At 42.3% G+C, this 25476-nt stretch overlaps 1 protein-coding gene and 1 long non-coding RNA gene across 3 annotated transcripts in view; both read right to left on the bottom strand.

The window, feature by feature from the left end:
- Nucleotides 1–13897, bottom strand: part of LOC124034557 (transient receptor potential cation channel subfamily V member 4-like) — a 29401-nt gene extending 15504 nt beyond the window's left edge. The window contains 2 exon segments of the mRNA XM_046347912.1: nucleotides 3392–3867; nucleotides 13506–13897. Coding sequence (XP_046203868.1) covers nucleotides 3392–3825 — 434 coding nt within the window. The 5' untranslated portion in view covers nucleotides 3826–3867; nucleotides 13506–13897.
- A 2655-nt stretch (nucleotides 13898–16552) lies between these two features.
- On the bottom strand, nucleotides 16553–22869 carry LOC124033391. 2 transcript variants are annotated; one of them, XR_006838373.1, is made up of 3 exons: nucleotides 22624–22869; nucleotides 18114–18263; nucleotides 16553–17876 (listed from the first exon to the last, which is right to left on the bottom strand). It is a non-coding gene; the product is annotated as an uncharacterized LOC124033391 (long non-coding RNA). The 2 variants fall into 2 exon arrangements; XR_006838372.1 differs by having other exon boundaries at nucleotides 16553–17863.
- Between the last annotated feature and the right edge of the window lie 2607 nt (nucleotides 22870–25476).

The following is a 25476-nucleotide window of genomic DNA, read 5'->3' as shown; positions in this document are numbered from 1 at the left end:
CCACCGCCTTGATGTTAGTTGAGAACGACAGGGTGTTGTCCAGGATCACGCCAAGGTTCTTAGCGCTCTGGGAGGAGGACACAATGGAGTTGTCAACCGTGATGGCGAGATCATGGAACGGGCAGTCCTTCCCCGGGAGGAAGAGCAGCTCCGTCTTGCCGAAGTTCAGCTTGAGGTGGTGATCAGTCATCCACACTGATATGTCTGCCAGACATGCAGAGATGCGATTCGCCACCTGGTCATCAGAAGGGGGAAAGGAGAAGATTAATTGTGTGTCGTCTGCATAGCAATGATAGGAGAGACCATGTGAGGTTATGACAGAGCCAAGTGACTTGGTGTATAGCGAGAATAGGAGAGGGCCTAGAACAGAGCCCTGGGGGACACCAGTGGTGAGAGCGCGTGGTGAGGAGACAGATTCTCGCCACGCCACCTGGTAGGAGCGACCTGTCAGGTAGGACGCAATCCAAGCGTGGGCCGCGCCAGAGATGCCCAACTCGGAGAGAGTGGAGAGGAGGATCTGATGGTTCACAGTATCGAAGGCAGCCGATAGGTCTAGAAGGATGAGCGCAGAGGAGAGAGAGTTAGCTTTAGCGGTGCGGAGCGCCTCCGTGATACAGAGAAGAGCAGTCTCAGTTGAATGACTAGTCTTGAAACCTGACTGATTTGGATCAAGAAGGTCATTCTGAGAGAGATAGCGGGAGAGCTGACCAAGGACGGCACGTTCAAGAGTTTTGGAGAGAAAAGAAAGAAGGGATACTGGTCTGTAGTTGTTAACATCGGAGGGATCGAGTGTAGGTTTTTTCAGAAGGGGTGCAACTCTCGCTCTCTTGAAGACGGAAGGGACGTAGCCAGCGGTCAGGGATAAGTTGATGAGCGAGGTGAGGTAAGGGAGAAGGTCTCCGGAAATGGTCTGGAGAAGAGAGGAGGGGATAGGGTCGAGCGGGCAGGTTGTTGGGCGGCCGGCCATCACAAGACGCAGATTTCATCTGGAGAGAGAGGGGAGAAAGAGGTCAGAGCACAGGGTAGGGCAGTGTGAGCAGAACCAGCAGTGTCGTTTGACTTAGCAAACGAGGATCGGATGTCGTCGACCTTCTTTTCAAAATGGTTGACGAAGTCATCTGCAGAGAGGGAGGGGGGGGGGGGATTCAGGAGGGAGGAGAAGGTGGCAAAGAGCTTCCTAGGGTTAGAGGCAGATGCTTGAAATTTAGAGTGGTAGAAAGTGGTTTTAGCAGCAGAGACAGAGGAGGAAAATGTAGAGAGGAGGGAGCGAAAGGATGCCAGGTCCGCAGGGAGGCGAGTTTTCCTCCATTTCCGCTCGGCTGCCCGGAGCCCTGTTCTGTGAGCTCGCAATGAGTCGTCAAGCCACGGAGCGGGAGGGGAGGACCGAGCCGGCCTGGAAGATAGGGGACATAGAGAGTCAAAGGATGCAGAAAGGGAGGAGAGGAGGGTTGAGGAGGCAGAATCAGGAGATAGGTTGGAGAAGGTTTGAGCAGAGGGAAGAGATGATAGGATGGAAGAGGAGAGAGTAGCGGGGGAGAGAGAGCGAAGGTTGGGACGGCGCGATACCATCCGAGTAGGGGCAGTGTGGGAAGTGTTGGATGAGAGCGAGAGGGAAAAGGATACAAGGTAGTGGTCGGAGACTTGGAGGGGAGTTGCAATGAGGTTAGTGGAAGAACAGCATCTAGTAAAGATGAGGTCGAGCGTATTGCCTGCCTTGTGAGTAGGGGGAAGGTGAGAGGGTGAGGTCAAAAGAGGAGAGGAGTGGAAAGAAGGAGGCAGAGAGGAATGAGTCAAAGGTAGACGTGGGGAGGTTAAAGTCGCCCAAAACTGTGAGAGGTGAGCCGTCCTCAGGAAAGGAGCTTATCAATGCATCAAGCTCATTGATGAACTCTCCGAGGGGACCTGGAGGGCGATAAATGATAAGGATGTTAAGCTTGAAAGGGCTGGTAACTGTGACAGCATGAAATTCAAAGGAGGCGATAGACAGATGGGTAAGGGGAGAAAGAGAGAATGACCACTTGGGAGAGATAAGGATCCCGATGCCACCACCCCGCTGACCAGAAGCTCTCGGGGTGTGCGAGAACACGTGGGCGGACGAAGAGAGAGCAGTAGGAGTAGCAGTGTTATCTGTGGTGATCCATGTTTCTGTCAGTGCCAAGAAGTCGAGGGACTGGAGGGAGGCATAGGCTGAGATGAACTCTTGTATATATACGTAGTATGACATTTGTAATGTCTTTATTGTTTTGAAACTTCTGTATGTGTAATGTTTACTGTTAATTTTTATTGTTTATTTCACTTTTATATATTATCTACCTCACTTGTTTTGGCAATGTTAACACATGTTTTCCATGCCAATAAAGCCCCTTGAATTGAATTGAATTAATGCCAAGAGTGTGCAAAGCTGTCATCAAGGCAAAGGTTGGCTATTTGAAGAATCTCAAATATAACATATATTTTGATTTGTTTAACACTTCTTTGGTTACTACATGATTCCAAGTGTTATTTAATTGTTTTGATGTCTTCACTATTATTCTACAATGTAGAAAATAGTATAAATAAAGAAAAACCCTTGAATGAGTAGGTGTGTCCAAACCTTTGACTGGTACTGTATAACACACACTTTAGGTGTTTATGTACACTGAGTGTACAAAATGTTAGAAACATCTGCTCTTTCCATGACATAGATTGACCAGCTGAACAGGTAAAAGCTATGATCCCTTATTGATGTCACCTTCTATCAGTGTAGATTAAGTGGAGGAGCCATTTTAAAGAAGGATTTTTAAGCCTTGAGACAATTGAGACATGGATTGAGACAAATGATTTAAGTGCCTTTGAACAGGGTATGGTAGTAGGTGCCAGGCACACCGGTTTGTGTCAAGAACTGCAACGCTGCTAAGTTTTTCACACTCAACAGTTTCCCGTGTGTATCAGGAAAGTTCCACGACCCAAAGGTCAACCAGCCAACTTTACACAATAGTGAGATGCATTGGATTCAATAAGAGCCAGCATCCCTGTGGAACACTTTCGACACATTGTATAGTCCATGCCCCGACGAATTGAGGCTGTTCTGAGGAGAAAACGTTGGGGTGCAACTAATAGGAAAGTGTCCATAATGTTTTGTACACTCAGTGTATAGTTAGGTGGAAGACATTTGCATGAGGAACAACCTTGCCTGACGCCTGAAGACTCCCTGAGCTGATATATAGGTGTTAAGCTCAAGGGGCTAACACAATTTTGTGGTGTGCAGGAGACCCGGGTTAGAACCCAGTAGGTTACATTTGTACCCCGGAATTGATCTACTATGCTTCTCCTAACTCTACATGTTGTTTAACAATCTATGCCTGCATGAGCTCATGAACCCCTGTGGCCACCATAACAAGTACCTCCTCACCCTCGTAGGAGCTTCTTCCTGCCTTGCTTCTTGTTGTTGGTGTGACTGTAGGTACCATAGTCATAGAGTGAGTCCATGGGGGCTTTCTTGGGGCCAGTCACCACGGGTGACTCATAGATGGTAGACTCCAGCAAGTCCATGGGGTTGGAGATTCCCTTCTTAAAGGCACCGTGGAACTTCATGCGGAGGTTCTGTCGGCCGTCCCCTGGCTGCAGCTGGCCTGGTCGGGCTAGATTCTGAGCAGGGTCCTGGGGCAGGTCCGGAGTTGACTGGGAGCCCTCCTCACTCTCAAACAGGTTGGCCAGTGCCGATAGATCAGAGTAGGTACTACTGGCATCAGGCTGTCCCTCTCCAATTCCACCTCCTCCCTTCTCTGAGCCCGAGGACAGAGCAGCCTTGGTCACAGCCAAGGAAGGCATGCCCTTCTCCGTCATGGCGACGTGATACCTTCTCAGTAGAATGGCAGCGGAGCAGCCCTAAAACACATTACAGTAAAACATGCAGGTTAAAACTCCACCCAGGTCATAGGTCAAAGACATGGGAGAGAAACAGTGATCCAAACGTATCCCTTGCATTTGGTCTCACTCAACTGTGAATGACCTGTGTTGTGAACATTCGGGCACGTTAGCTGAATTTGTTTGCTGCAGAAAACAAGAAGGTCCAGTTAGTCCCTCCCTGTTTCAGTCTGTTTTTTTACATGTGGTTCTTCATGAACACAACCCTGAACAACTATCACTAATTACTCTAAAACAGTCACTTGAATAAAATAAGTCTTTGACCACAGCTGAGATAAGAGACTGAGAAAATGTATGTCTACAAGTGACTCTCCTGTGTGTAGCCCTAATCCTGAAGTAACCAGGGCTATGTCCGAAATGACACACTATTCCCTTTATAGTGCACTACAGGGATTATACCCCAAGGGCCCTGGTCAAGCGCTATGCACTGCAGCCCAGGTGTGTGTTGGTAGAGCTCTTGCATCCTACTCATCTTGTGGGCAACATTGATGACACAGGAAGTACACCAGTCAGCCATTTGCAGCCACTGGCAGCCTGGGAACATAATCTGTAAATACTGAGCACTGTATTGCCTGACACTTCCTGGCCCAAAGCTCATGTGAACGAAAGTGGTACCGGAATTTTCAATTTGGGGTTGAAGAACAGAGTGGGATGATTCTGAATTTCCAACCAGTTTACTGACCAGACAGAGAACAGCTTACTGAACAGACAGAGAACAGCTTACTGACCAGACAGAGAACAGTTTACTGACCAGACAGAGAATAGCTTACTGACCAGACAGAGAACAGCTTACTGACCAGACAGAGAACACTTCACTGACCAGACAGAGAATAGCTTACTGACCAGACAGAGAACAGCTTACTGACCAGACAAAAACAGCTTACTGGCCAAACAGAGAAAAGCTTATTGACCAGACAAAGAACAGCTTACTGGCCAAACAGAGAACAGCTTACTGACCAAACAGAGAACAGCTTACTGGCCAAACAGAGAACAGCTTACTGACCAGACAAAGAACAGCTTACTGGCAAAACAGAGAACAGCTTATTGACCAGACAAAGAACAGCTATAAACAACTGTTTTGAAGTACATATGAGGACCCATTACTGTGAAAAGAGCACTGGCCAAACAGAGAACAGCTTACTGACCAGACAAAGAACAGCTTACTGGCCAAACAGAGAACAGCTTATTGACCAGACAGAGAACAGCTTACTGACCAGACAAAGAACAGCTTACTGACCAGACAGAGAACAGCCCACTGACCAGACAGAGAACACGACAGAGGTCCACTTCAAAGACACTATTGTCATGACAGAGTATTTTCTCCAATTACATAATATGAAAATATAAAACAATTACATTCTTCAGCCATTATCAATATATTTGGCAAAACTCTTCATCACAGTGTAATGCAAGAACCTTTTTTAAATTTGAAATAATTATATTTTAAACCATTATCATTATAGGCTCCAAGCTATTCCTAGTGGGTCGCTAAACATTTCTGTAAAATAAACAGCCAAGATAAAGTTATGAGTTCCTATTTTTTTATATTTGTCTCGGGTTGTTGACGGAATGTGCACCCGATTCAGCTGGCCTGCGCGCCGGGTAGGTGAACTGTTGCCATTTTAAACCATTTCATGTTTCTGAAGGTACAAAATCTGCCTTGCCGGTGGGCCCAGAGTGCAAATCAAAAGCACCATAAGTCTAACGCTGTCCAATCGTATATCTCAGATGACTGTGTCTGCAGTAACGTAGCAAGCATATAAGGAAGCTACAGAAAAGTTGATAATGTGAGATTTCAAAACATTTAAAACCATGTCTTGAGAGAGACTGTCAATGTATACAGTAAAGAGGCACTATTTTTTACAAGTGAGTTCATGTTTAAGTTCTTACTCAGCACTGTCAACACTTTGTATTCAACACTTGTATAAGCCATGAAATGGGCATTCTTCCTATTTCCACTCAGCAGTAATCAACAAGTAGGAAAGTGTATTTATAGGCTTGCATATAAACCTGCATATTTAACTAAAATAAATCCAGGTTAGCAGGCAATATTAACCAGGTGAAATTGTGTCATTTCTCTTGCGTTCATTGCACGCAGTCAGGGTATATGCAACAGTTTGGGCAGCCTGGCTCATTGCGAAATAATTTGCCAGAATTTTACATAATTATGACATAACATTGAAGGTTGTGCAATGTAACAAGAATATTTAGACTTAGAGATGCCACCCGTTAGATAAAATACCGAACGGTTCCGTATTTCACTGAAATAATAAACGTTTTGTTTTCGAAATTATAGTTTCCGGATTCGACCATAGTAATGACCAAAGGCTCGTATTTCTGTGTGTTATTATGTTATAATTAAGTCTATGATTTGATAGAACAGTCTGACTGAGCTGGGCTATCCCGCAGTACGTGAACGCCCTTTTTACGACAAACAGCCGTCATGCTAGAGCTGTGGTAGTTTACATTACGCACTGTAGTTTACGTTCGTTCTCTTCTACAAACTTTTCTCAAAACTGAAAAAGTAAAACATGGCTACTAAGAGTGGAAAAGCTAGTCCAAGTACACACATTTGGATGAGATTATTGCAGAAATTGACCGGGAGAGTGACACAAAATGAATGGACTCTGAGTGAGCACAGTTATGATTCCAGAGCAAAATAAATGTTTTCGAAGGAAAATATCCACTTTTAGATCAGTAAATAAAATATGTTTTTGCTTCTCATGCTAATGCAGCTGTTTAAATGACTGCATATTCATTTGAGATATTTGTCTTTGATTTCTATAAACAGTACCAGTCAGCAGTTTGGACACACCTACTCATTCCAGGGTTTTTCTTTATTTTTTATTTTTTCTACATTATAGAATAATATTGAATACATCAAAACTAGGAAATAACACATATGGAATCATGTAGTAACCAAAAAGTGTTAAATAAATCAAAATATTTTATATTTGAGATTCTTCAACATAGCCACCATTTGCCTTGAAAACAGCTTTGCACATTCTTAGCATTCCCTCAACCAGCTTCATGAGGTACTCACCTGTAATGCATTTCAATTAACAGGTGTTAAATTCATTTATGGAATGTGTGGAAGAACTTTGAAAGTTTCTTCAAGTGAAGTCTGATTTATTTAGAATTCAAGGCACACTTAACCAGTATGGCTTACACACTATTCTGGGACTATCATTTGAGTTTCAACAGGACAATGACCCAACACACCTCCAGGCTATGTAAGGGCTATTTGACCAAGAAGGAGAGTGATGGAGTGCTGCATCAGATGACCTGGCCTCCACAAACACCCGACCTCAACCTAATTGAGATGGTTTTGGAATGAGTTGGACCACAGAGTGAAGGAAAAGCAGCCAACAAGTGCTCAGTATATGTGGGAACTCCTTCAAGACTGTTGGAAAAGCATTCCAAGAGAAGCTGGTTGAGAGAATACCAAGAGTGTGCAAAGCTGTCATCAAGGCAAGGGGGGCTACTTTGAAAAATATAAAAGATATTTTGATTTGTTTAACATGATTCCATATGTGTTATTTCATAGTTTGGATGTCTTCACTATTATCCTACAATGCAGAAAATGGTAAAAATAAAGAAAAACCCTTGAATGAGTAGGTGTGTCCAAACTTTTGACTGGTACTGTATATGTATATATATGAAACGGCAGTCCACCATTACTAATACAATGTATTAGCATAGCCTATGTGTATGTTGGCTATGACACGATGTGGCTGGGGTTTTTGAGTGTCTTATTGCCTACTGGTCCACACATTTCATTATAGTGATTGTGTTTGCCCGACTCTATATAATATATATGTTTATATATATAAACTCAGCAAAAAATAAAACGTCCTCTCAATGTCAACTGCATTTATTTTCAGCAAACTTAACATGGGTAAATACTTCTATGAACATAACAAGATTCAACAACAGAGACATAAACTGAACAAATTCCACAGACATGTTACTAACAGAAATGTAAAAATGTGTCCCTGAACAAAGGGAGGGGGGGTTCATTTCAAAGTAATAGTCAGTATCTGGTGTGGCCACCAGCTGCATTAAGTACTACAGTGCATCTCTGCCTCATGAACTGTACCAGATTTGCCAGTTCTTGCTGTAAGATGTTACCCCACTCTTACACCAAGGCACCTGCAAGATCCCAGACATTTCTGGGGGGAATGACCCTAGCCCTCATCATCCGATCCAACAGGTCCCAGACATGCTCAATGGGATTGAGTTACGGGCTCTTCGCTGGCCATGGCAGAACACTGACATTCCTGTCTTGCAGGAAATCAGGCACAGAACAAGCAGTATGGCTGGTGGCATTGTCATGCTGGAGGGTCATGTCAGGATGAGCCTGCAGGAAGGGTACCACGTGAGGGAGGAGGATATCTTCCCCGTAACGCACAGCGTTGAGATTGCCTGCAATGACAACAAGCTCAGTCTGATGATGCTGTGACACACCGCCCCAGACCATGACGGACCCTCCACCTCCAAATTGATCCCTCTCCAGAGTACAGGCCTCGGTGTAACACTCATTCCTTCGACAATAAACGCGAATCCGACCATCACCCCTGTTGAGACAAAACCGCGACTCGTCAGTGAAAAGCACTTTTTGCCAGCCTTGTCTGGTCCAGTGACGGTGGGTTTGTGCCCATAGCAACATTGCCGGAGATGTCTGGTGAGGACCTGCCTTACTACAGGCCTACAAGCCCTCAGTCCAGCCTCTCTCAGCCTATTGTGGACAGTCTGTGCACTGATGGAGGGATTGTGTGTTCCTGGTGTAACTCGGGTAGTTGTTGTTGCCATCCTGTACCTGTCACACAGGTGTGATGTTCGGATGTACCGATCCTGTGCAAGTGTTGTTACACATGGTTTGCCACTGTGAGGACGATCAGCTGTCCATTCTGTCTCCTTGTAGCGCTGTCTTAGGTGTCTCACATCACAGACATTGCAATTTATTGCCCTGGCCACATCTGCAGTCCTCATGCCTCCTTGCAGCATACCTAAGGCACGTTCACGCAAATGAACAAGGACCCTGGGCATCTTCCTTTTGGTGTTTTTCAGAGTCAGTAGAAAGGCCTCTTTCGTGTCCTAAGTTTTCATAACTGTGATCTTAATTGCCTACTGTCTGTAAGCTATTAGTGTCTTAACGACCGTTCCACAGGTGCATGTTCATTAATTGTTTATGGTTCATTGAACAAGCATGGGAAATAGTGTTTTAACCCTTTACAATGAAGATCTTTTGAAGTTACAGTATTTGGATTTTTACTAATTATCTTTGAAAGACAGGGTCCTGAAAAAGGGACATTTCTTTTTTTGCTGAGTTTATATGCGTTGTGTATTTGATGCAGGGCTCATCCGTAAAAGTGCTGATGCAGTATTCATTTTAAGCAGAAATTGAGATGAAGGGTCCGATGTGCAACACACACACACACAGCAATTGAATTTTACCTTTATTTAACTAGGCAAGTCAGTTAAGAACCCATTCTTATTTTCAATGACGGCCTAGGAACAGTGGGTTAACTGCCTGTTAACTGCCTGTCCTTGTCTAGGCATGTCTTTTAGTAACAGTGTTATACAGGTAACTGCCAAAGTAAAGGAAACACCAATAAAGTGTCTTTGGCCTACTGGGGTGTTGGGCCACCACGAGACACCAGAACAGCTCCAATGCGCCTTGGCATAGATTCTACTGTCTGGATTCTACTGCCCCTCTATTGGAGGGATGGCGACACCATTCTTCTACCAGAAATTCCACAATTTAGAGTTTTGTTGATGGTGGTGGAAAACGCTGTCTCCGGCACTGCTCCAGAATCTCTCATAATCATTCAATTGGGTTGAGATCTGTTGACTGAGATATATATACACACACACACACACACACACTTTAAACCCCCTATGCGCCTTTGAGACCCTCTTTCAAAGTCACTGAGATGTCTTCTAGCCATGGTAGCCAGAATAATGGGCAACTGGGCCTTTTTATACATGACCCTAAGAATGATGGGATGTTAATTCCTTAATTAACTCAGGAACCACACTTGTGTGGAAGCACCTGCTTTCAATATGCCCCAATTTACAGTACTCAAGTGTTACCCTTATTTTGGCCGTTTTCTGTACATCCTTGGTATAAACTACAAACAAACTGTCACATGTCCTTGGCAACAGAATTGTCTCTCTCTGACAGCACGTAGGGTTGACATGTAAACTAAGCAAAGCCAGACTCTTCCTCCGAGAGGAGCAACGCAAACAGAGAGACTGGGGTCCAGTCAGGGAAAACAGAGGAGTGCCTCCAGTCAAATCCAACACAGGATTATCAGGCTTCTCCACTCCAATGGACTTCTACTGTGGAGGCTAAAAGGACAACAGGACGAAGAGAGGCTTTCGTTGATAAACTCTCTAAACAGAGGGGTGACAAATGAATGAGTCATCCACCCGGCATTTGAGACCATTCTCTCGAGTTTAGATGAAGAATGAGTCCGAAAACAGACTAATACTATTGTGTTCACACCATCGGAGGCTGGTGTCACTTTAAATCAGAGGAGTGGTTCATTAATGCAATGGAACTGTATCAAACACATCATTCACACCGTTCCATTCCCACCATTACTATGAGCCATCCTCCCTTCCAGCCTCCACTCGTTCACACAAACCAATATATTGGTAATAATAATGGTGAATGATTTGTGATGACATGTCAGCTGGGTCAGACTGAGGATAATTATCTCCCTAAAACCAAGTGACTTCCTTAATCCTCATGGACTTAGTGCAGTGGTTCCCAACCTTTTTCTGTTGCTGTACCACCAAGTACATTTTACTCTTTCAAGGGTACCTCTGAAGTACCCCCCTCATGTGCATTTTACCAGTTAACCTATGGTCTAATGACTCTTCTCAAGTACCCCATGTGGATAGACCATTTACCCCCAGGGGTCCTAAATCAAATCAATTTTGTTGGTCGCATACACATATTTAGCAGATGTTATTGCGGATGCAGCGAAATGCTTGCGTTTCCAGCTCTAACAATGTAGTAATGTCTAATAATACACACAAATCTAAAAGTAAAAGAATGGAATTAAGAAATATATACATTTTAGGATGAGCAATACCGGAATATATATATGTGGGATGTATAGACATTATGGACAGTATGTGAATAGAATATGCAGTATATCTGTAGAATAAGTAGGATAGAATAGTATATGTACAGAAATTGTTAAATAGGATGGCCTTGACCAAAATACAGTATATAAGTTGGAAGTTCGCATACACTTAGGTTGGAGTGATTAAAACTCGTTTTTCAAAAAGCTACAACTATCTTGTGAACAAACTATAGTTTTAGCATGTCGGTTAGGACATCTACTTTGACACAAGTAATTTTTCCAACAATTAACCACAGACATATTATTTCACTTACAGTTGAATTCGGAAGTTTACATACACCTTAGCCAAATACATTTAAACTCAGTTTGTCACAATTCCTGACATTTAATCCTCGTAAAAATTCCCTGTCTTAGGTGAGTTAGGGTCAACACTTTATTTTAAAATGTGAAATGTCAGAATAATAGTAGAGAGAATTATTTATTTCAGTATTAATTTCTATCATCACATTCCAAGTGCGTCAGAAGTTTACTCAATTAGTATTTGGCAGCATTGCCTTTAAATTGTTTAACTTGGGTCAAACTTTCCAGGTAGCCTTCCACAAGCTTCCATCAATAAGTTGGGTGAATTTTGGCCCATTCCTCCTGACAGAGCTGGTGTAACTGAGTCAGGTTTGTAGGCCTCCTTGCTCTCACAGGCTTTTTCAGTTCTGCCCACACAATTTCTATAGGATTGAGGTCAGGGCTTTGTGATGGCCACTCCAACACCTTGACTTTGCCACAACTTTGGAAGTATGCTTGGGGTCATTGTCCATTTGGAAGATACATTTGTGACCAAGCTTTAACTTCCTGACTGATGTCTTGAGATGTTGCTTCAATATATCCACATAATTTCCCTGCCTCATGATGCCATCTATTTTGTGAAGTGCACCAGTCCCTCCTGCAGCAAAGCACCCCCACAACATGATGCTGCCACCCCGTGCTTCACGGTTGGGATGGTGTTCTTCAGGCTTGCAAGCCCCCCCCCCCTTTTTCCTCCAAACAAAACAATAGTCATTATGGCCAAACAGTTCTATTTTTGTTTCATCAGACCAGAGGACATTTCTCCAAAAAGTATGATCTTTGTCAAACAATAGTCTGGCTTTTTTATGGCGGTTGTGGAGCAGTGGCTTCTTCCTTGCTGAGCGGCCTTTCAGGTTATGTCAATATAGGACTCGTTTTACTGTGGATATAGATATTTTTGTACCTGTTTCCTCCAGCATCTTCACAGGGTCCTTTGCTGTTGCCCTGGGATTGATTTGCACTTTTTGCACCAAAGTACGTTCATCTCTAGGAGACAGAACGCGTCTCCTCCCTGAGCGGTATGATGGCTGCGTGGTCCCATGGTGTTTATACTTACGTACTATTGTTTTTACAGATGAACGTGGTACCTTCAGGTGTTTGGGATATTTCTCCCAAGGATGAACAAGACTTGTGGTGGTCTACAATTTTTCTTCTTAGGTCTTGGCTAATTTCTATTAATTTTCCCATGATGTCACTCGGGAGCCTTTTATAGGTAAAACAATATGTAAACATTATTAAAGTGATCAGTGTTCCATGTCTATGTACATAGGGCAGCAGCCTCTACGGTGCAGAGTTGAGTAACCAGGTGGTAGCCAGCTAGTGACAGTGACTAGGTTCAGGGCAGAGTACTGGGGAGAGGCTGGATAGTGATGGCCTTGAGTTATAAGCTGTTTTTCCATTCTCTCTGTCCCAGCTTTGATGCACCTGTACTGACCTCGCCTTCTGGATGATAGAGGGGCGAACAGGCCATGGCTCAGGTGTTTTCCCATCCTAGTATCCCAGATTGGGAAACACTGATTTAGTGGATATGACCCAGACCACTGGGGAAGGCAAGGGTTCCGTCCAGGTGCAAATGGTTTCGGGAAAATGGGATTTAGCCAGTTCCACTGTTGTTTCAACAGCCTCCAACTCAACAATCGGTTTCACATTCCCATGGATGCATGTCTGACTGTCAGGTTTCATCATAACAATAGATTCATGAGCTGAGAAGATGTTCACAACCTCAATGTCTTAATGTTATTATTTGGCTTCTTTGCCTAACTTTAAACAGAAAAGTTCCAATATGAAGCAATTAAAAGATGGTGTGGCATATATTCCAGCAAGAGGGTAAATATTTGTATCAAATAAATTAGACCGAAAAATTGCACTGATTTCTTAAAAAATAATATTTTGCTAATAGGCCTAACTCATAATTACATGCCACACTCAATATTGGCTATTAGAATCAATGAGAGATCACTAGTCTAGGGACTCAAACATACACCAACCCGACTATTATACGTACAGTATGGTTTCTAGAAATGCCATTGCGAAGATAGGCACAATAGGATAAATATCTTCATAAAGTAAAATGACACTTTCAAAAAAACATTTTAACACAAAATACCTTACTCCCGGTTGAAAATAGGTGAACCCTAAATGAGAACTTTTTATGCTTACCTTGTCCTATAATCAATGGATCTTTTGTGCAGTGTAGTTGTTCATTCTTAACAATAGGAAACGTTCAAAAAAGTTTATGGACAAAACATTTGGATCGACTGCCTCCCGACTTTAGTTGGCTACTTCTTTCTTCCAAGTATTTGGGAGAAACGTGATCTGATTTCGCGTGTAGCCTAGTCCAATAATTATTCAGCCCCGCAAGCAGTAAGCCCAGGTACACTACAGCAGCCTCTGTCCTCTGGTTTCCACCAATCGGTTTCCATTTTCAGGCATACACGGTACGCTTGTGTTTGGGTGGGGACTAACCGGACTAGCCAGTACAGGGACTACTCTTAAAGTGGCACTCCAGTCTCCTTTTCACCTTATTTATAACCTTATTTACTTTAAAAAGGCACAACTCAATAGGTGACCGGGGCCCGCTTTTCTTTGTGCTCCTCTGTTGCTCCTTTATTGTTTCTGCAAACAATGCTGAAGAGAACAACGACCTAAACAGCAAGGGAGAGACCAATGACATCACATCAGAACAGCAACTCCTTGAAGTCTAAAAAACACAATTATGATCCAAATATTTTTGTTACCCATAAGTGTGTAAATTACTGTATTTATACTTAGGATATTGTTTTTAAAAGGCTGAAATGCCTCAGTCAGTCTCACAAGAGGACTCCACTTTGTTTGACTTCTTCATGGTATTGTGGTGTTACTCTAAATTCAATGAATTGGCTAATCACATGCCATGCAGATACAGCAATAAATCATCCTGACTACCACCAAAAAGTAACACAGTAGCACCCCCAAGTGGATAATAAGACAATTTGACCTGCTTTGTTCCGAGACATGTAGCCTACTACAATTCCTAAAATCTCTTGTGTTTTTGAGCAGGCACCAGTGAATTTCACAAAGTATGCACAAAACATGTTATTAAAGTTGATGTAGGCACACATGATTAATAACAAAATATAATTTTATTGGTCACATACACATGGTTAGCAGATTTAATGTGAGTGTAGCAAAATGCTTGTGCTTCTAGTTCCAACAGTGCAGTAATATCAAACAAGTAATCTAACAATTCCCCCAAAACTACCTAATACACACAAATCTAACAAGTAATCTAAAAATTCCCCAACAACTACTTAATACATACAAATCTGAAGTGGTGAATGAGAATATGTACATACAGTGCCTTGCGAAAGTATTTGGCCCCCTTGAACTTTGCGACCTTTTGCCACATTTCAGGCTTCAAACATAAAGATATAAAACTGTATTTTTTTGTGAAGAATCAACAACAAGTGGGACACAATCATGAAGTGGAACGACATTTATTGGATATTTCAAACTTTTTAAACAAATCAAAAACTGAAAAATTGGGCATGCAAAATTATTCAGCCCCTTTACTTTCAGTGCAGCAAACTCTCTCCAGAAGTTAAGTGAGGATCTCTGAATGATCCAATGTTGACCTAAATGACTAATAATGATAAATACAATCCACCTGTATGTAATCAAGTCTCCGTATAAATGCACCTGCACTGTGATAGTCTCAGAGGTCTGTTAAAAGCGCAGAGAGCATCATGAAGAACAAGGAACACACCAGGCAGGTCCGAGATACTGTTGTGAAGAAGTTTAAAGCCGGATTTGGATACAAAAAGATTTCCCAAGCTTTAAACATCTCAAGGAGCACTGTGCAAGCGATAATATTGAAATGGAAGGAGTATCAGACCACTGCAAATCTACCAAGACCTGACCGTCCCTCTAAACTTTCAGCTCATACAAGGAGAAGACTGATCAGAGATGCAGCCAAGAGGCCCATGATCACTCTGGATGAACTGCAGAGATCTACAGCTGAGGTGGGAGACTCTGTCCATAGGACAACAATCAGTCGTATATTGCACAAATCTGGCCTTTATGGAAGAGTGGCAAGAAGAAAGCCATTTCTTAAAGATATCCATAAAAAGTGTTGTTTAAAGTTTGCCACAAGCCACCTGGGAGACACACCAAACATGTGGAAGAAGGTGCTCTGGTCAGATGAAACCAAAATTGAACTTTTTGGCAACAATGCAAAACGTTATGTTTGGCGTAAAAGCAACACAGCTCATCACCCTGAACACACCATCCCCACTGTCAAACATGGTGGTGGCAGCATCATGGTTTGGGCCTGCTTTTCTTCAGCAGGGACAGGGAAGATGGTTAAAATTGATGGGAAGATGGATGGAGCCAAATACAGGACCATTCTGGAAGAAAACCTGATGGAGTCTGCAAAAGACCTGAGACTGGGACGGAGATTTGTCTTCCAACAAGACCATGATCCAAAACATAAAGCAAAATCTACAATGGAATGGTTCAAAAATAAACATATCCAGGTGTTAGAATGGCCAAGTCAAAGTCCAGACCTGAATCCAATCAAGAATCTGTGGAAAGAACTGAAAACTGCTGTTCAAATGTTCCCTATCCAACCTCACTGAGCTCGAGCTGTTTTGCAAGGAGGAATGGGAAAAAATGTCAGTCTCTCAATGTGCAAAACTGATAGAGACATACCCCAAGCGACTTACAGCTGTAATCGCAGCAAAAGGTGGCGCTACAAAGTATTAACTTAAGGGGGCTGAATAATTTTGCACGCCCAATTTTTCAGTTTTTGATTTGTTAAAAAAAGTTTGAAATATCCAATAAATGTCGTTCCACTTCATGATTGTGTCCCACTTGTTGTTGATTCTTCACAAAAAAATACAGTTTCATATCTTTATGTTTAAAGCCTGAAATGTGGCAAAAGGTCGCAAAGTTCAAAGGGGCCGAATACTTTCGCAAGGCACTGTTGCGCCTTCTTCACTACACTGTCTGTGTGGGTGGACCATTTCAGTTTGTCTGTGATGTGTACGTGTAACAGTATAATTTTATACCGTCCCCTCGCCCATACCCGGGCGCAAACCAGGGACCTTCTGCACACATCAACAACAGTCACCCACGAAGCATCGTTACCCATCGCATCGCCCTTGCAGAGCAAGGGGAACCATCAAGGTCTCAGACCCATGCTCCACAAAAGCTATTTAGCGGCCCTTGCACATCCGTTACATACGCCAAGGAACTTAAAACTTTCCACCTTCTCCACTGCTGACACAATTCAATATAAAATTAGAAACTGGTAATATTTTGTAAAAATATTCATTTGCAATATAAGATTAAAATAATGTATAATATCGTACATAATTTATGCCCTGCATTTGAATCCTTTTCATACACATTTCTCATGACAATCAAGTGATACCCAAAAATTAATAACCAGAAAATGGAAACTAATCACTGACTAACAATACATTTTCAGTGAATTTAAATTTTACTATAATGCTATAAATTTCCGATAATGCCATAGTGTTTTCATTACATGTTTTTTGCCACCAAACAAATAGGAATTGCAAAAGGGCAAGGAAAGGACATCTGGAGGCCGAATCACCTGAATCAGTATTAGAAAGTCAATCAGAAGTAAAACTGAGAAATTCCAAGAAAAGACATGCTCCATTATGGTTCAAAATAAACCCTCTACAATATATCACAGGGGTGTGTTCATTAGGGTACACCGTAATGTGTTTCGCAAGAGATAAAAAAGTGCCTTATGAAAATCAAAAATTCAACTCAAGAGGCAGGCATCCTGTAAAGTTGCACTGTTGGACAAAGACAAAGCTAGTGAGAGTTCACCCTCTCTCCTGTCAATGGCAGATGGCACAGTTAGGTTAACAATATTAGTGGCATCTCTATACTCACATGGCTTGATTCAGCCACTATAATTACACAAAATAAATCTGGTTTATTTATCATAATCAACACTGCATCACAATGTAATTCACAATCAATCATATTTATGAAACAGCCTAAAATGAAATGTCACCATTTGGTGGATTGATTTCAATGTCACTTAACATGTAAAGGTTATAAAACATTTCCTTTCCAACACATTTTTTAGAACACTTTAAAGACTCACTTATTTGAAGCTTGAAACTTTTCAATCTTTTAAAACAAATCATCCCGACTTGACAGTTTACTCCTGCCGCTGCTTTGACTATACAAATATTATTCTCCTGTGATATGACTGTTTCCGCGAGAGATTTGGTTTTGACTTCCTAAATGATGATTAGGTGAGATGACATTTGTATGATTACATCAATAATAAGGCATCTTTTATCAAATACAATCACGTTGATGTACCAATGGAATTAGATCTCGGCATTCATCTTGGTGTACATCTCATAGATGGCATCAGTGGCAGTGAAGTTCACTAGAAATAGTCGTATTTTGTCCCGGCAGTCCTTTTCCTTGACCTCTTGGACAGTGCCCTCAGGAAATCTGCCTTGTAGGGGGCTGCGAAACACAGCTACCTACAGTGGAAGACTTTCAAGTAAAGTCAGTTCAAAAAGGCAGACTTGACATAAGCAAACAAAGTTAACTGTTAGATCTAAGAGATGGTGACATCACTTGAATGATGGCCACCACTAGCACAGCGAATTACCAAGTGATTTCAAATTGGCTAAACTATAACAGTTTCGGATAATGTGATAAATTGTCAATGGAGATGCAGTGTAATTAAAGCCGTAATCTAAAGCAATCATGCTATGGTGAGGCGCTTACCTTGAAGAGCTTTTGCACTAGCCACCCATGGTACTTCTTCAGGGCCAGTGCACAAGCTTTGGTGCAATTGACCCGGATGAGGTTGGGGTTGTTTTCGTCCCTTCTCCCCATCCACCAAACTCTGTAGCAGGACCTGGATAAAACGGACCCCTGGTCAATAAAGAACGAGAAAAAATACAAATCACATATCAGACAGCGGGTACAGCTGTAGACAGACTCAACGGTAACACTTTAAACCAATCTACCGGAAGGCTTTTTACCTGTTAAAAGCAGGTATGAGGCTTTATAATAAGGACTATATAAATATCCCTCTATTTAAATCAACTGAATTGAAATGTCTGGTACTTAATCAAGCTCATTATTAAATGCTAACGAGATGTTATAAGAGGTTTGTATGCTCATGACAAGTCTTATAATGCATTATAACAGCATCCTAAAGTTTTAGACTCAAGCTCCAAAAATAAAACATTTGTCTGACCTCTTCAGCCACATTAGTGCCAGGGTGGCTCCCATTTTGGGCCAGCCTGCTCCATACAGCTTATTCTCTACCTCCAGGATTTTTTGGCAGGTCTTGAACCTGCTAGGTTGCTGTCATAAACCACCTTGATTTTCTAAAACAGGGATAGTTCAGTAATATAGTTGTTTGTTTCTTTATGGCTCCAAGTTTACCCATTTGCACTTTAACCATGTGAAAAAGTTGATGTAGGCTACTTACTGTGATGCTCCCTGCAATGTCAGATTTAACTCGAGCAAAAACAATAGAGCCAAGGAGTCTGTAGAGAGATTTAAAAATACCATGTTTGCCCATACTGGAAAAGTAACATCCTGCACAATGTCAGCTTTGTCTACATTCCCAAGAGCTAAGAGAGAGGGGTTAGGAACAAAGAGAGAGGGGTTAGGAACAAAGAGAGAGGGGTTAGGAACAAAGAGAGAGGGGTTAGGAACAAAGAGAGAGGGGTTAGGAACAAAGAAATACATAAGAGGTTAGGGAGTACGAGAGAAAGTACAGGAGAGAGGGGTAATGGAGAAAAAAAGTTAGAATATGTTGGGCAAAACTTTCCCCCTGTAGTGTGGTGGTATTGGTCCCGTTTGAGATCTCTTCAAGGTACAAATAGACCAATGTTATGGATATACACTAAGTGTAGAAGACATTAGGAATACCTGCTCTTTCCATGACAGACTGACCAGGTGAAAGCTTTGATGCCTTATTGATGTCACTTGTTAAATCCACTTTTTAAAAAATCAGTGTAGATGAAGGGGAGGAGACAGGTTAAATAATATTTTTAAGCCTTGAGACATGGATTGTGAAAGGGCAAGACTAAATACTTAAGTGGCTTTGAACGGGGTATGGTAGCAGGTGCACCGGTGGGTGAGAGCGTGTCAAGAGCTGTAATGCTGCTGGGTTTTTCACACTCAACATTTTCCGATGTGTAGCAGCAATGGTCCAACACCCAGATGACATCCAGCCAACTTCTCACAACTGTGAGAAGCATTGGAGTCAAAATGGGCCAGCATCCCTTTGGAAAACTTTCAACACCTTGTTGTCCATGCTCCAACGAATTGAGGCTGTGCCTAATTTCCTTTTCCTGTTGCAGAAGCCTCGGGCCCATGGGACTAATTTTCTTAGCTAAAACCCAGCAGCGTTGCAGTTCTTGACACACTCAAACCGGTGAACATGGCACCTACTACCATACCCCGTTCAAAGACACTTACATCTTTTGTCCATTCACAATCCATGTCTCAATTTTCTCAAAACGTTAAAATCCTTCTTTAACCTTTCTCCTCCCCTTCATCTACACTGATTTTAAAGTGGCTTTAACAGGTGACATCAATAAGGGATCAAAGCTTTCATCTGGTCAGTCTATCATGGAAAGAGCAGGTGTTCCTAATGTTTTGTACACTCAGTGTATATCCATAACATCGGTCTATTTATACATTGGAGAGATCTCAGAGGACCAATACCACCACACTACAGGGGGAAAGTTTAGCAGTTTTCTTCATAGACTAATTATTGTATAGTAACCTTTTTTGTTATTTTATTTTTTTACCTACCTAAACACATTAGGTTTAAAGACTTCCAATGATCCAACAATTTGTAAGAATCTATTATTTGCTTAGCCTTTTCTAATAGGAGAATTTGGCTAAGCAACTGCAATTTCTAACAGGCCATTTACATTGTAACTTTCCAAATGCACTCTCATTCTAAAATTGATTTAAAATTTAAAATTTAACATTCCTCAATCTACACACAATAATCCATAATGACAAAGCGAAAACAGGTTTGGCATTCCTTAAAAATAAACAGACATACCTTGTTTACATAAGTATCCAGCCTCAAAATTGAGCTGATATGCATCCTGTTTCCATTGACCATCCTTAAAATGTTTCTACACCTGTGGTAAATTCAATTGATTGGACATGATTTGGAAAGGCACACACCTGTCTATATAAGGTCCCACAGTTGACAGTGCATGTCAGAGCAAAAACCAAGCCATGAGATCAAAGGAATTGTCCGTAGAGCTCTGAGACAGGATTGTGTCGAGGCACAGATCTGGGAAAGGTTGGAAAAAAATTCCACAGCATTGAAGATCCCAAAGAACACAGTGGCCTCCATCATTCTTAAATGGAAGAAGTTTGGAACCACCAAGACTCTTCCTAGAGCTGGCCCCCCGGCCAGCTGAGCAATCGGGAGAAGGGCCTTGGTCAGGGAGGTGAATCATAATGTAATAATATGGAAATATAGAACTGGTGGAAAAACAAAGATTAGATTTTAGGCCTATCCTCCCAAGAGCATTGAAATTCCAACATGATATGGGCTAGTCACAACTCAATGTAGCAGTTATACATAATTGATTTGTGACTAAGTATAACAATAAAATAACACTAAATCCAGTACACCATAATAAAATACATATCCTGTTTCTTGAGTTGAGGTCAAAAGGAAGAAAGTTGGCCAGGAAATGTTAAGGTCAGTTTAAACAATGAGAATGAAATGGAAAGAGAGTAATATCAACACCAGGGTTCACAGGGGTTTCACATGGCTAACTCAATATAATACCTTTGGTATATTAAAACAGAATGAAGCCACAAAAAGATGCCCCAATGCACCACAGTCAGTGAATTGCCAAGGGAAACAACACCATGCTAATCAATTTTCACAACTTCAAATCAAGGCCAGTGAATTAAATTATGCAAGCAAAACATTTGTTGACTGCTTGATAAAGAGAAATAAGATCCAAAAAAGATTGTCCCTTGTTAGTCCTCCCAAGTGGCACAGAGGCATCACTACAGCCCCGGGTTCGATCCAAGGCTGTGTCACAGCCAGCCGATGCGGCGCACAATTGGCCCAGCGTCATCCAGGTTAGGTCGGCCTGGATTTCCTTGTGCCATCGCGACACATTGGTGTGGCTGGCTTCCGGGTTAAGCGAGCAGTGTGTCAAGAAGCTGTGCGGCTTGGCAGGGTGGTGTTTCGGAGGATGCATATAAATAAATTAGATTGTCCCTTCAGGCAGTTATTTGCTTGGGATTTACAGAGGTGTTTTGACAGATCACTACTCACTTTCTGAAATCCCTCAGGAAAATCAGACTACTGATTAATGAAGCTAATGAAAGTCCCTTCTCTGGATACAGGAATGCCTCTCCGGACTCCTAGTATTGTCAGGTTAATCAAATTTTCATAACACTAACCTTGAGAAAAGAGAAAAGCACGTAACCTACTGACAAATTTATGGCCAACCACAATCTAACTATTCTTTCTTCACCCATGATGGGCTGTAGCGAATGGTGTGATACTTTTGTAGAAATAAATGCAATAGAGTAACATGCAATAGATTGTTGTAACAAGGTAGAGAGGAATGTGGGTGGTGGTCTATGCATAGGCTTTGGCTAGCCCAATATTGGCCTAAAGAAGCCAAACGTTACTCCTTAGTCCAAGGACCTTACATGTTCTGTTTAAAGGGCGAATTGGCTCTGGAAGCCCAAATAGCTAAATACTCCATATAAACGTATGGTTCTAGAAGACATAAATCCCTCTACTTTCATATGAAATCAAAATAATTTCAAAAATGCACACACAGCCACCAGCATGTTTCAGTGACAACACCTTCATGGCGTCTGTCTTCCGTTTACACACAGGTGTTCAGATACTCAGATAGTAATTAGCACAGGTATTCCACTCAGTCTTCAGTAAATAAGCACCGTAACATTAATATATGGCGGTGTGGTAACCCTAACCGTATAAAGCTGTGTATCTATTCAACATTTTTATTGTGTATTATTTATCGTCGATATTAAAGATAAGGTCCTTATGCTTCCAAAACAGTACCGCAAGTGATGTGTGTTAATGTTCGATCAATGTGTGTTAACCAACTGCCGCGTGGCTATTAATAACAAAACTCGCCCTACAGAAGACGCCTTCATCAAATGACTCTTATGTGTAATATAATGGAACGGAGTCATGATCAATGGCTAGAATATTGCAAACTAAAATCTGAGTTTGCAAACTACTTACCAAAGAATGGCAGAAGATATGACACCGACTCCATGAAAGATCTAGTTTCCACTTGTTTATCGGCTGGAAGCTGTTAAAAATAGATGCTCCATAACAACAGCCATGGTCGGCTACACAAACACTCCGACAGTGATTTGTAAAAACCCGGAACTGTCACCGGTGTGAGCTCTTGAGCATCTCCCACCAATGGTCTGAAAACTGCCTGGAAGCACAGCAGCTGACCAGGGGTGTGTTCAGTATGACAGAACGGTGGGCAACGTTGAATTCAACAGACACGGTAGGGCTATTAATTCTGCCAATTATGTTGCAAAACGTTTCTTAAACGGAAGCAAATGAAACTGGGAGGGACCTACCTGGATTTGTTTGACATAATCTGTCATTTAGCTCTGTTTTACTATTTATTTTCCACCAAAATTTGCAAATAAGTTCATTAAAAATCCTACAATCTGATTTTCTGGATTTTTTTCTTCTCCTTTTGTCTGTCATAGTTGAAGTGTACCTATGATGAAAATTACAGGCCTCTCTCATCTTTTTAAGTGGGAGAACTTGCACAATTGGTGGCTGACTAAATACTTTTTTGCCCCACTGTATATATATATATTATTTAAATACCTTAAAATTATAAGAAATAAAAGTTACAAATAATTAAAGAGCAGCAGTAAAATAACAATAGCAAGGCAGGAATACCTAGGATAGGATAAGTATCCCCCCCCCCCCTTTAAGATTTAGATGCACTATTGTAAAGTGACCGTTCCACTGGATGTCATAAGGTGAATGCACCAATTTGTAAGTCGCTCTGGATAAGAGCGTCTGCTAAATGACTTAAATGACTTAAATGTAAATGTTAAATGTACCGGTACAGAGTCAATGTGCGGGGAAACCCGTTAGTCGAAGTAATTGAGGTAATATGTGCATGTAGGTAGAGTTATTAAAGTGACTTTGCATAGATAATAACAGAGAGTAGCAGCAGTGTAAAAGAGGGGGAGGGCAATGCAAATAATCTGTGTAGCGATTTGACTAGATGTTCAGGAGTCTTATGGCTTGGGGGTAGAGGCTGTTTAGAAGCCTCTTGGACCTAGATTTTGGCACTCCGGTACCGCTTGCCATGCGTTAGCAGAGAGAACAGTCCATGGCTAGGATGGCTGGAGTCTGACAATTTTTAGGGCCTTCCTTTGACACCACCTGGTATAGAGATATTGGATGGCAGGACGTTTGGCCACAGTGATGTACTGGGCTGTACTCACTACCCTCTGTAGTGCCTTGCAGTCGGAGGCCGAGCAGTTGCCATACCAGGCAGTGATGCAACCAGTAAGGATGCTCTCGATGGTGCAGCTGTAGAACCTTTTGAGGATCTGAGGACCCATGCCAAATGCCCTCTTCATTACTTTCTTGGTGTGCTTGGACCATGTTAGTTTGTTGGTAATGTGGACACCAAGGAACTTGAAGCTCTCAATCTGCTCTACTACAGCCCAGTTGATGAGAATGGGGGCGTGCTCGGTCCTCCTTTTCCTGTAGTTAACAAACCTTTGTCTTGGTCACGTGGAGGGAGAGGTTGTTGTCCTGACACCACTCGGCCAGGTGTCTGACCTCCTCCCTATAGGCTGTCTTGTCGTTGATCAGGCCTACCATTGTTGTGTCATCTGCAAACTTAATGATGGTGTTGGAGTCATGCCTGGCCGTGCAGTCATAATTGAACAGGGAGTACAGGAGGGGACTGAGCACGCAACCCTGAGGGGCCCCCGTGTTGAGGATAAGCGTGGCGTCTCTGTTGTTACCTACCCTTACCAACTGGGGGCGGCCCATTAGGAAGACCAGGATCAAGTTGCAGAAGGAGGTGTTTAGTCCCAGGGTCCTTAGCTAAGTGATGAGCTATGAGGGGACTATGGTGTTGAATGCTGAGCTGTAGTCAATGAATATCATTCTCACATAGGTGTTCCTATTGTCCAGGTGGCAAAGGGCAGTGTGGAGTGCAAGCGAAATTGCAACATCTGTGGATCTGTTTGGGCGGTATGCAGTAGTTTATGTGTCGGGGGGCTAGGGTCAGTTTGTTATATCTGGAGTACTTCTCCTGTCCTATTCGGTGTCCTGTGTGAATCTAAGTGTGCGTTCTCTAATCCTCTCCTTCTCTCTTTCTTTCTCTCTCTCGGAGGACCTGAGCCATAGGACCATGCCCCAGGACTACTTGACATGATGACTCCTTGCTGTCCCCAGTCCACCTGGCCGTGCTGCTGCTCCAGTTTCAACTGTTCTGCCTTATTATTATTCGACCATGCTGGTCATTTATGAACATTTGAACATCTTGGCCATGTTCTGTTATAATCTCCACCCAGCACAGCCAGAAGAGGACTGGCCACCCCACATAGCCTGGTTCCTTTCTAGGTTTTGGCCTTTCTAGGGAGTTTTTCCTAGCCACTGTGCTTCTACACCTGCATTGCTTGGGTTTTAGGCTGGGTTTCTGTACAGCACTTTGAGATATCAGCTGATGTACGAAGGGGTATATAAATACATTTGATTTGAACAAGGAGGTGGCGCTGCTGTCCTTTGTGGGCAAATTTTGTCATCAAACTTTGCCATTGAAGTCTGGCATTTTCTGGATTTATGGTGCATTCAAAACAACTGGAAACTCTGAGAAAAAAAAAGTTGAATCATGATGACGTCGGTGATCTTCAGGTCGTAGCTCCAGAAAGAGGCCAGAGTTCCCCATTTACAATTCAGAGTTGGATGAAAGTTCAAAACTTTTTTTTCCCCAGTCATAGCTCATTTTTCCAGAGTGCCCAATTGTCTTGAACTCACAGTTAGCCACTGATTCCTTCCAAACCACTTTTAGTTGAATTTGCGATTTCCAACTTGTTG

Source organism: Oncorhynchus gorbuscha, linkage group LG04 (assembly GCF_021184085.1).
Source record: "Oncorhynchus gorbuscha isolate QuinsamMale2020 ecotype Even-year linkage group LG04, OgorEven_v1.0, whole genome shotgun sequence".
NCBI lineage: Eukaryota > Metazoa > Chordata > Actinopteri > Salmoniformes > Salmonidae > Oncorhynchus > Oncorhynchus gorbuscha.
This window is presented reverse-complemented; position numbering and strand designations above follow the sequence as displayed.